Here is a 12,575-nt window from a genome sequence, read left to right on the forward strand (position 1 = left end):
TTGTGACTGCAATTTCGATGTTGATCTAGCAAGACTAGGGTGCCAAAGAACCTTAGTCTTTAGAGGTTGAGATACTGTTGAAAGATCCAAATCTTGAGAGTGTTTGAGTTCTACCACTGAAAACTGATGCAAAATTCTAAAGACTAGGGTGCCCCATCGCCTTGGTCCTGGGACAGGGGCATCCCACCACCCTGGTCCTTGTAAACCAGGTTCATATTTTGGGGAGAGGTTTGTACCGAGCTCTAATGTTTTTTGGGGTCTCTTGGCTTTGTCAAGTACCTAGATAGATCCACAAAAGAGGAAAGAAAAGAGGATGTGGATAGGTGTTTCCCTTAGGTCAAACCACAAGTTTGGAATTAACCCTAGAATTAAATTAAGATTGAACTTGAATCAAATTGGAAAGCTTTCCTTTTGAGGGAAAGGATAGATCTAAAATTTAAATGCTTGAATGTAGATGATTATACCTTCAATAGGTGATACAATGTTCTTAGGATAATTCCTCCATGTGTTGATGCAATAACCTGATAAATCACATAAAATTCATCATGAATCATAGATAAAACATAAATGAAAGATGTCTTAATGTATTTTATTTGCTCATTAATTGAATCATATCTTCTCTTTAGGAAGAAGAATTGTTCTTGAAGTGGATGATAATGTTAGCATAAGATAAGATGATCATAGATGTCAAAATGAATTGAGAGAGATGTCTTATATAGGGATTTCATAACTAAAATCATGTTCAGGATGACTTAGATTTGATATATTTTCGCATGCAGTGGGATTTGAATTAGATAAAGATCATAAATTTATCATCCCAAAATTTAAGGAAAAAAGTGTGGGACTAGGGTGGTAGGTCACCCTGGTCCCAGCAATATTTTTTTGACTTTCAAGGAATGCAAAATTATGGGGTTCTAATGTTGATTCCAGCTCGGTGGCTAAAACAATAACGCATAGATATGTGAAATGTGTTTTGAAAGTTTAAATTGGGGTAGGATTAGGATTAAATCAGGATGAAATGATAAAAGGGCACACCTATAATCAAGGGCCTAATTTATAGACTGATGATGCAATAAAATGAAATAAGACCCATAATATTGAATTAAATATTAATTTAAAAAAAGAAAGGTTGCATAATGTATAGAGGAAAGGGAAATACTAAATACGTGCTAAGAGAGTGTGAAATTGGACACACTAATTATAAAGGTGTACAATTTACAATGCTACATTTATGCCCCACTTTAGTGGAGTATGATCTTACGGTCATGCTCTCAGTCAAGTAAAAATGAAGAGATAAAGCATCTGAGAGCAATACAAACTAGGGATAGGATAATGTTGAGGGATAATCAAGCCCCCAAGCAAAGGATCCTAACAATCCATGCAAGTAACCTTCAAATATAAAAAAAAAGGCAAACAAAGATAGTACTAAAACACAAATCTCCAAGTCAACTAGTTGAAGAGACCTCAATAATCAAAATGTCATAATTGCTAATATCATTCTCAGTTTCTTATTGTAAGAGCACAAGTGGAATTATCTAAAAAGAACAAGTATGTACACCAATTGAAAGGAGCAAAGACCATGATATCAAATTATGAAAGATACAACTCAACAAAGGAAAAGGTAATCTTTGGAAAAGAGATAATTGAAATACTATTCTTGTCCCTCAAGCATGGAGACAAGGACACCAAAGAGAGATCATTTATAAAAGACACGCTCTTCTAAAATAAAGAAAAGATCATCCTCATAAAGGATTAATTTTCTTACAAGAGGGATGGGATCCTCAATAGGTATATGCTCATCCACAATATAGAAGGGTTCATTATAAAAGATGCAACTCAATAAAGATAAGAATTTGATGAATGACTATAGACTTTCAACACAAAGGAAGAGGTCCCAATCAAGGATACATACTTATAAGGAAAGGATAAGATCCTCATCAGGATACTTGTTCCAATAAGAGGGAGGGGATCCTTAGTAGAAATATACACCTATGCAATCAATAAGATATCCTTATAGAAGACACTGCAATTTCACAAAGGGAAAGTTTAATCTTAAGAAGGAGATATGTTTGAAAATCATTCTTTCCCTCCAACACAAAGACAAAGAGAACATACAAAATAGGCTATTATGTTGCTACCAAAGTATGATTGAACATGAAATGTTATCACCGTGAATGACAATGACCCCTCGATAAGTAAGCTACTACTGTCACATAGTGAGGACCAACCTAATAGCCACTAGTGTTATTTAATTATATGATAGATTGGATGTAGAAGTTGAATATGACATGTTAAATAATATACAATCAATGGAAGTAAGACTATACCTGAGATGATGAGCATTGAAATGTCTTGATTAATAAAATAGTCTCTAGGAGAAGAATGGGCCTCTAAGTCATGTCCCTCTTGCACACAAACTTCCTCATGCATTTAAGAAACCTTAGAAGAGGGACAAGTATAATTTATTAGGGCCTCATTTCTATAAGGGAGAGTATTGAAATGAATGGAAGGTAAAGCCTCATATTTATGGGACTGTCAATTCTATTAACCTCTTAAGAAGCTTCATAAAGGGTTTTTCCAATCATCACAATTTCCTTATGAGTGGGATGAGTGTCGAGAGACGTAGAGGATAATCTAATTGAGATTACTTCATGAAGGGCTTAATTTAACATATCAAAATTATCATCATTTCTAAATATGACATTCACATTGAGAGATGGTCTTTTAGATGCTTTGGTGGGCTTTGAAGGATTATATCCAAGTTAAAATGAGGTTTCATGTATGCTATTTTCTAAATGATCTCTAACCCCTTGTTCTCTTGCACCACAACCATTTTCATTGTATCCACTTTTAGCTAAAATGTATAAACCCGTACCATAAAGGGATGCCATATCATAAAGAGATCTATCAGGGCCTCGTAGGTCTCAATGTCATAATTAGATGACCAAGAAGAAGACTTTGAAGAATGGTTTGAATTAGAAGAAGCCATAAAAATTTTACTAAGTTGTTTATACAAGGTTGATTTCTTCTTAGGTTCCAACATATAATCATCTTTTTAAGTTTTACACTCTATTGGGGGGACTTTATATTCTCCAATAATGGTAGGTGTAAATTATAAGGACCCCCAGTCATCTTCTAAGAGTGCCTCTTCAAATGAGGAGATATCCTCAAGTGGAGATGGTGTTTCATCTTGAGTAGTAGAAGAATTAGAAGAAGGTGAAGAAGATTTATAATCAGATGAAGTTTATAAACAAGCTTGTAAATTAGTATTAGCATGCAAAGTATACATCTTATTGTCATAAATGAATTTGACTTGACGATGAAGAGTAGAAGGGACAGCTTGCATATTATGAATCCAAGGTCATCCTAAGAGAAGATTGTAAGTAAGACTATAGGGCATGAATTGGATAAGTGTAGGTAAAATATTAGGGCTTACCGTAATAGGCAAGGTTATAATACTTAAGGATGCTCTAGAAACAATGTCAAAGCCATAAATAGAAAGAGAATTAGGTTGAATAAGAGAAGTATCCACATCAATCTTATGCAACAAATCAATGCTACAAACATTAAGGCCAAATCCATTGTCCACTAAGGTTCTTCTTATAACATTACCATTAATAAGGGCAACTATCATAAGAGGATCATATGTATTGATTTTTGAATCTCCTTAGGAGGTAACTCATCAATTGAGAGAATACAATTTAAGCTTTAGGTGCTTCAATAGAATCAATCAAAGAAGTCATATTATTAGGTGCCACCACAAGTGGAACACTTGAGTTCTTTAAAGCATCTTATAACATTCCATGATTTGTAGATGAAGTTTTAATCAAATCCTAAATAGATAACTTAATAGGAGTGGCCTTAAGTTGTCAAATATGTTCATATTCATTTCCAAGATGTTAAGAAAGACGAGGCGATGGAGGAAGAATTGGTTGAGAAATATGAAGAGAAGTTGGGATAATCAGAGGCATATTAGGTTGCCTATTATTTCTTGTGAGCTATATGTGTGAGCAACCGCATTGTAACTTTCTTGAGTGATTTGTTTGGCATATTCATAAGGAATTTTAGTGGCATAACCTCCTTTCATAGTAATGATCAATTTATTGGAAGTGCAAAAAGTATCATGATTATAACCACCTTTAACCATAGTAATTGGTTTATTAAGAGGTTGAGAGGTATGAGCAGTATACCACCCTGAACAACAACCACATGCTTGTTAGGAGTTTCACAACCATTCACATGTATCATTTTGATCAAAGATGGTTTATAAATATTTTAGGGAGGTCTAGTAGGGATGAAATCATCAAGTGGTTCATAAAGAGTATTATCAACCTTAAACATTGCATGAATAGGATTGTCTTCGAATTAAATGAAAGGGAAATCCTCGTAAAGGGGATTGCAAGTGAAATTGAACCCTTGTAACCTAAGAGCATTCACTTGTTCCAAAGTATCCTTACAAGGAAGGTGCATCATAGGGGAAAGATCAACATCATTCCTAGGAGGGAGACTATTGGGAGAAATGTTGAAAGTCTCTTCTTGCACCAAAATGTCATCATAGGTAGGACTAATTTTGGAAGAGGGACTAGCACTAGTCATTAATGTTTCATCCCTAGAGGTAAGGTTTTTGAAATGGAAAGAAGGTATAGTGTCACTAGGAAGTATAGCCACCATATCATGCTCTAGCACCAAATGATCTGCATGAGGGAGGTACACTCTAGGAGAAGGATCAACATCACTCTTCAAAGCTTCATCCTTGAGAGGGAGATCTTTGAAAGAAATATTAACTCTTTTCTTGAACTAGGATGTCCTCATGGGTAGGACCAATTTTGGGAGAGGAACAAGTATTATTTATTAATACTTCATCTTTAGAAGGGAGAGCATTAATAAAAGTGTTATTAAAATAATCCTCGAGCCTTAAAATGTCCTTGGTAGGATCTTTAGGAGAGGGGTGAAAGGTCATAAGAAGGTCTAAGAAAATATCATAATGCAAAGAAAAGTTAGCCGAAGGCTGACATTTCATCCTAGAATTGACAACATGGAATGGGGTTTAGATGTCTAAAAGACTTGTCTCCATTGTTCTCCTATCCTTCATGATCATGTATTGATGATGGTTGCTCCCATATTTGTGTTCCACTTGCACAAGAGCTCAAGGAAGAATGGATGTGAGTGTGATGATGTATGCTAGAATATTTGTCTCACACTTTTATAAAGGAACCAGCCAACACAACTAAAACTGTTTAACTTCGACAGCATAAAGTGACATTTCTAAATTGAATTTTGAAATGATGTAAACTGATCAAATGTAGAAATATTAATGAAATTTAGTTCTGTTATTTTTTAATTTTTTTTGAAAAAAAATTGATATTTTTTTTATCAATTCAAAGACAGATTTTTCATTGCTAAAAAATGCTGAAAATCAGGGGTTTTAGTCAACGTCACCAAAAAAATGAAAACAGACTATTTTTTCTAGATTTTTTTTTCCAAATAGAAAATATATATATATATATATATGCAGTATTAAAAAAAAAAACTAATTTTGATGTATATTTTTCTCGTTATAATATTTTGAAGTCCAACATAGCTAAATTTGATAGTTTTCATTTGGCATCACCTTTTGACTACTAAATTTATCATTAACCAAAAATAAAAAAATACCCTTTTCGAGAAGATTCTCTCATCTAGTGAAAATTATTTTTTTAATATCATTTAATATTTTTTTTAATTTCTAATCAACCTCTTTTTTAACTTTAAAAAACTACTCGCAATGTTTAATTAATAAAAAATATTAAAATTAATCAAAATACTAAAAAAAAATATGTCTAGATTCGTGACTCGGAGCTCTACAAAAGGGTATTTTTTCGATTTTTGTAAAAAAATATTCTACTTGAAGAAAAATTGAGAAGAAGTGAAAAGTTTCTAAAATACAGTTTTAACCTTTTTTGTGCCACATCACATGACACATAGGCTAGTTCGGTTGGACAAAGTTCGATCGGACTGAGTCCGACCGAACTCAGTCCGGTCGAACTAACCTTAGTTCTAACAATGAAAAAAAAATTGACTTTTTCTTAATGAAAGCATTTGAACTAAGGGAGTCCGGTCGAAGTTCCAATGCCATTTCAATGCCACGCGGCCCGAGGGTAGTCCAGCTCTAATAATTGCTTGATTCCCCAAAATGGAAGGAAGAATCCCTTTTTATAGAAATCTTAATGAGAATCAAGGGTTTAGATTAAGAGGTGGGATTATGAATCGCCAATTCACATAGATGAAAGAGAATCAATAACATTTGAGAGTAGGTAAAGATGAAGGGAGGAGATTAAGAGGTGAGATGTAAAGGATAAGGGTGAATAGGATTAACAGGTTAAATTGAAATGAAGGGTTAATATTGACAAGTAGGCAATTTAGGGAGACATGTTGTCATGTGGATAAGAAGAAAAAGGTAAATGAATTAATTAAATAAATAAATAATATTTAATTAATTAATAGAAGAAAGGGCTAGATATATTAAATAAATAGAAATATTTATTTAATTTAGGAGAGAAGTGGAAGGATTAAATAAATAATAAATATTTATTTAATTAATAGAGGAAGAATCTAACAAATTAAGGATAATTTTAGGTGTCTATTCTCTTAATGCCTTTTCATAATGTCTCCCCATCACATCCTTTCATAATAACACTTAATTATCTTATTCCTATGAATTTGCCTTTTTCTTTAAAATATTTGATACTTTTAAATAGATTATATTTAGTTATATTAGAGGGATTTTAAGGGTACTTTCTACCAACAATTCCCATCCACAATCCCAATGAAAATGGATATGTAAAATATAATAAAGAAGACTTATATAACAATTAATTCAAAATATGTTTCAAGTAATCTAGTTATAATTTTATCAAATAAAGATTATTGTAATTAACAATTATATTTTTTAGAATAATTCTCTATTGTTATGCATAAATGCAATACAAAACCAATATGAATGTAATAAATCATAAATGATCATTATCAATATCTACAAGACCATAAATATCAAATGGATTTCTTCAATACATGACATCTCTTCTATTTAGACATTCATCTCATGAATTGCGCACAACTATTTATTGAAATTTTCTAAAACAGTTTTAATAAATAATTGTTAAAGAAAAATAAAGCCAACTCATGCATGTGAAATAACAAAATATAAGTAACAATTTCAAATATAGTTATGTGTAACAAATATAAGAGTCCGTGATATGCATCACTTGTTTACAATATGTCATAGACATATAACTCTTCTTTCATACAACTAAATAATGTGAAAGATATATACCCTGGAGTCAATGTTATTAATCTAAAAGAATGAAACTTTCACATATTGATAGCATATAAAAACATGACATCATTTATTGTCTATGTTTGGTGGTTGTTAGTGTTAAAAATGTATCTAAAGGCACTACATTGTTTATTGTGAGAGATATCATGGTCCATATCAATTGATATTTGTTGAGACATACATGGACAATTTGTTGAAGTGCCTAAACTCTCAATCCAAACAGAGTCTGAGATAACAAGGTCCTCATCTTGATTACGATGCCATGACCAATATGCATGTGTCGTATTAAATATTTGAAGTTGCCCATGTCCAAAACTTGCTTCTCTAAATAAAGACAACTCAGATTTTGGTTTCATAAACCTATAAAAATACATATATAATATTTAATTATCTAAAATAAATATAACCCTATCAAATATAATTAATCCAAACCAAGTTAAAATTTAAAATTTATATTCTGAAGATATTTTTGAATCTTTAAAATTTATTCAATATTATATATATCATGATTTATACTTCTTTTGAAAAATAAAAAATAAAAAAATGCAGCAGCTAAGGCAAATGAAAATGAACCTACTTTGAAGCAAGGCCTTCACGGTTGCCGCCATCTCCAATGGTTATGTGAATGGGCCCACACGCATCCGCCTTGTTGTCATACACGCGAGTCTGAATCATAAACCCACCCAAACAAACATGAGACAAAAAGGAACGATTCTTTGGTGACTTGACTAGCGTGTGAATGTTGTAAGGAACTATTTATTCTTTGGTGACTTGACTAGCGTGTGAAGGTTGTAAGGAACTATTTATTCTTTGGTGACTTGACTAGCGTGTGAAGGTTGTTTTGTTTTCAAGTGCTTACAAAGCGTTCGTATGCGTGAATATGACCCGAGAGAACTATGTCCACGTTGGCAGCATAAAGAAGTTCTTCCATGGCTTTTCTCATCTCTTCTCCTTCTCCCTGGTGAGCAGTGTTTGTATTGTACCATGGCGCATGCAGCAGCGCAATCACCCACGCTGTTCTCCCTCTATCCACTCTTCCAAGGTCTCCCTGCCATTTTTCATCCACACAAACATTAAGTGATACAACTTTCAGTCTATCATAGGTGGTTGTTACAGAGTACAATCCCATTAAAGACTGAGTTTTTAGGGTCTAATCAACCTAGCAGACCTGGAGCCATTTATACTGCTCTGAATCCTTCACAAAGTCTATGTAGGAGCCCAGCATTAGGACGTGTACTCCGGCGACATCAAAGGAGTAGTAGAGATTCGAACTTGAGCCGCTCTGTTCATATGGCATTCTCCATCTGGCGTTGTATGCTTTGAATGCATGCTTCATTATTACTGGAATCGTCTCTATCTCATGGTTTCCTTCCGTAATCATCCATGGCCTGCGGCTCGCGTGAGGCTCTACTAGCTCACCGAACGAGTCCCACAGAGGCTGATGATTATCTGCATAGGAAAGGTCCCCTGGCAGTAGGAAAACGTCATGCTCCGTCTTTCTAACATGCTCCAGGGTGGATTTTGTCCATTTTGTTTGTCCCAGATCACCTAACGAATGCCCCCAATCAAAGGATAAAATGTTTAGAAAAGGAAAATCAGATCTGATTTTTATTCCTACTAGTTGATTTCACCAATGACTACTCACCTACAATTGCGAAAGAAATGGGGAAGTTTGACGGAGGAGTTTTGAAATTATACTCGGCCCCGATTCCGCCACAACGGTAATAATAGACTGTATTTGCTGCCAGAGGCCCAATCACAGTATGATGAATTTTGCCAGATTTATATAAAAAGTAAGAGTAGGAAGTGCTTTCACCAGTTGCAGAGGAAGTATACTGCCCTGAAAATGTTCCATACTCCACCAGTGAGGGCGCATCAAAATCCTCTGTAATCCACGAAACCCTCATGTGCTCACTTCCTACCAGAGATATATGCACCTGCAAATCACAAAAAGTCCACGGCTTCAATAAAAAGGTCTTAAAGTTAGGGGGATTTATTCTCTCTTCTAAGGTCAACTAACTCTAATTTTCTAGCAGTGTCGCCTATGATTTCATTAATGATTTACTCACTGAAAAAGTGACAAACAATTTATTTTAAAACAAAATAAAATTAATTTTTACTGTCTAACTGATTGATTTTAAGAAAAGACGGATCTATCTATCTATTATATTTGATAGTTTTTCTGTTGAACAGTACTAATCACTCTTAAAAAAACTTACATCTCAATTAGGTTATGCATAAGCTGTTATTTTCATAAACAGTAATTTTATAGATTTTGTAATAACAAGTAAGCTGGTGATCTCATGATTATATTTTGCAAACGATTAATCCTAGATCTACAGTTTAGTCTACAATTATATAGTTAGATCTAAAAAGTTAATTAACAGAAATTTAAAACTTCACAGATAAATGACATTTAACAGGTTACACAAAATTCTAATTTATCTTATAACTTAATTTTCTCCCTTTCATCTTTCCTGGCCACTACTATCTTAAAATATCTTAGCAGAAGCTGTTATTTTTCATAAACAGTAGTTTTGTAGATTTTGTAATAAAAGTAAGCTGGTGATCTCGTGATTATATTTTGCAAACGACTAATCCTAGATCTACAGTTTAGTCTACAATTATATAGCTAGTAACAGAAATTTAAAACTTCATAGATAAATGGCATTTGACAGAAAAATTGTAAGATGCAACACGAAGACACTCCTCAAATTTATCTTATAACTTAATTTTAATTTATCTTATAACTTAATTTTCTAATTTATCTTATAACTTAATTTTCTCCCTTTCATCTTTCCTGACAGAAAAATTGTAAGATGCAACACAAAATTCTAATTTATCTTATAACTTAATTTTCTCCCTTTCATCTTTCCTGACCACTAATTTACCAAAAAAAAAAATTATAATAAACAGTCCAAAGAAAGAACTGTACAGAAGGAATAAATTAAGAACATAATACTGAAAGTCTAAAACTAACTAAGACAGCTGAATCAATCAGCTCACAAACAGTGACCGAAAGTAAACAAAAGACACTATATCCTTTCGTGTGGATTTATCTCACACAAAGAAGAAAAGAAACACTATAGCAAGTTTTAACATTTTGCTTAGTTCGAAACCCTACTGAAAAGGACATCAAATATAGAAAGGAGCAGATCCAGAAGCTCCTACTGCAAGCAAATCACATTCAAAGTAAAATAATAGTGCTACTGTACAGATTTCATTACCTGCTGAGGAAGCTTGAGTGAGAGATCTGCTGCATTTGCTGCAATTGCAAATAAATACAAACAGAAAAAGTTATACATGATCATAATTAAGTTTGCAAATCTGAGATCATGAAAAGTAAGTAGGTGTCTGATTAAAATCGGTGTTTATATAGGTCGCGTTGTAAATATTCCCATAATCAATTGGCAAGGAGAACAGTTGTAAGATTCCCATGGATATACTTCTGTGACGCTTCCCGGAAGGTCGTGTAATTTTATATACAACTTCGATAATGAAAGGCATATTTTGACTTGAGGACAATGATTTTAATTAATTTTACTTTCTATTTTAATTTATTTTTTCGATTATTTTTCTTATAAATTATTTTAAAAGATTAGGAATATAATGATATAAAAGGTAAGAAAAGGATGTGTTATAAAATAGAGGAATACTTCAAAACATAAAATATATGTGTATATCTATCAATTAAAGTGATTTATAAGGACCGATGCAACAAGATTATGCAAGGGGGGTGGAATAAAGGATTTAGTAGAGAGAGAATTCAATAATATGATTGAAAATGGAGATCATATTTGTGATGATCCAAGGAAAGAAAGAATTGAAAACTTTCATAATCTTAGAGATTCTAAGTCAGATTCAATGCATAATTTTTGAAGTAAGGACAACTATGCAAATTCTAGAGCTTTCAAGAATAAAGAATGGAGACCAACAAAATAGAGTCAATATAATAGTTTAGGACACTATAGATTTAATGGCTTCAAAAGGGGAAAGGAATTCTCTCAAAATGGGAAGTTTGGAAAAGATGTCCATGGGCGTGAAAACAAATCAAGACTTTGTAGTCATCTTCTTTCTTTCATTAAATGATATGCATGAGAATAATACTAGGATGATTCTTCTCAGCCCATCATTTATTTGTTGGATCTATCTTATGTGTACAACTATTGGATGAAAATGTACATGTATTGAAGTACTTCATCTTAAATGTTTATCCTATGACAAAGGTAAAAGGTTAAAAAAAGGTTAAAAAAAATCTTGCACACGATCAAATCTAGAAGCTTGCATACAATATTGGCATGGATTGTGTAAATCTAATACCATTAATTATCAAAGGTGTTATGTTCATTTAGAGGTGAACATCAGTTGCATTTTAAATGATAATGTGGTGTTTTTATAACACTATATAGTATTTTATGTTCAACTGTTGGATCATTTACATTAGATATAAAGTTCAGAGATAACAGTCATCAAAATATATCAAGATCATTTAGGTTCCATAATTAATTTCCATACAATAATAAATAAAAAATTGAACCTAAAAATAGAAAGAAAGAAAGATTCTTTTATAGTCCACGATGTTAGACAATTTGTATATGAGTCTACATATTGACTATATAGAGTGGTATGGGACTACCCCATACTTGTACTCCTCGCGAGAAACATTGAACTGTGCTACAAACAACACACATACCTTATCCCTTGAGGGATTTGAAATTGTGACCTTTCTTTCAAGAACACAAATTCTCCACTAGTAGGCCAACTGAAATGAACAACATGCATGAAATTAAAGACTACCACCGAGTCTCACCTTGAGTAACCTATTTGACGAAAAAAAGATAACAAGAGTTGCAGATTTCATAATCAAGATACATAGTAGAAGATCCAAGATGCAGAAGGAAAAAGGAGTTTAGCAATCACAATATTTTGTTTGACTTTTGTTTGGACTTTGTTTTGGCTTTGTTTGCTATCTGTCGGTCCAATAAATTGTTTGACTTCATAAACATTATTAAAAACATTCATTCATTCATTCACAAAAAATAGACCCTTGCAAAATACCATATTTCAATATCCTAATTACCAAACAAACATTTTAAAACAAACATTTTAACTCGAACTATTTATAGGTAGAAATCAACTATATGTCCCCAAGCTAAGCGTGCCAATAAATAAATCAATTAAAAAAAAGGTGGGCCCTTGCGTCCATGAAGTGTATGGCCAGCGAGATAACGACACATATGTAATCTGCTATCAAACTAGC

At 32.8% G+C, this 12,575-nt stretch overlaps 1 protein-coding gene across 1 annotated transcript; it reads right to left on the bottom strand.

The window, feature by feature from the left end:
- Window positions 1–7,236: 7,236 nt before the first annotated feature.
- LOC131061257 (purple acid phosphatase 22) lies at window positions 7,237–10,775 on the bottom strand. The gene is made up of 6 exons (XM_057994826.2): window positions 10,543–10,775; window positions 8,961–9,252; window positions 8,484–8,863; window positions 8,175–8,363; window positions 7,893–7,981; window positions 7,237–7,675 (listed from the first exon to the last, which is right to left on the bottom strand). Exons 1-6 carry the CDS (start codon window positions 10,624–10,626, stop codon window positions 7,393–7,395), a joined length of 1,317 nt encoding a protein of 438 aa, XP_057850809.1. The 5' UTR covers window positions 10,627–10,775; the 3' UTR covers window positions 7,237–7,392.
- Window positions 10,776–12,575: the final 1,800 nt, after the last annotated feature.

Source organism: Cryptomeria japonica, chromosome 11 (assembly GCF_030272615.1).
Source record: "Cryptomeria japonica chromosome 11, Sugi_1.0, whole genome shotgun sequence".
NCBI classification, from domain to species: Eukaryota; Viridiplantae; Streptophyta; class Pinopsida; order Cupressales; family Cupressaceae; genus Cryptomeria; species Cryptomeria japonica.

What these genes read in the sequence shown, in the direction of transcription:
- LOC131061257 (XM_057994826.2), bottom strand. Translation starts at nt 10,626, where the DNA reads ATGATCATGTATAACTTTTTCTGTTTGTATTTATTTGCAATTGCAGCA. An exon ending in CATTTCTTTCGCAATTGTAG is followed by an intron (nt 8,864 to 8,960) that starts GTGAGTAGTCAT and finishes GGCATTCGTTAG; the next exon opens with GTGATCTGGGACAAACAAAA. An exon ending in TTCACGCATACGAACGCTTT is followed by an intron (nt 7,982 to 8,174) that starts GTAAGCACTTGA and finishes TTTATGATTCAG; the next exon opens with ACTCGCGTGTATGACAACAA.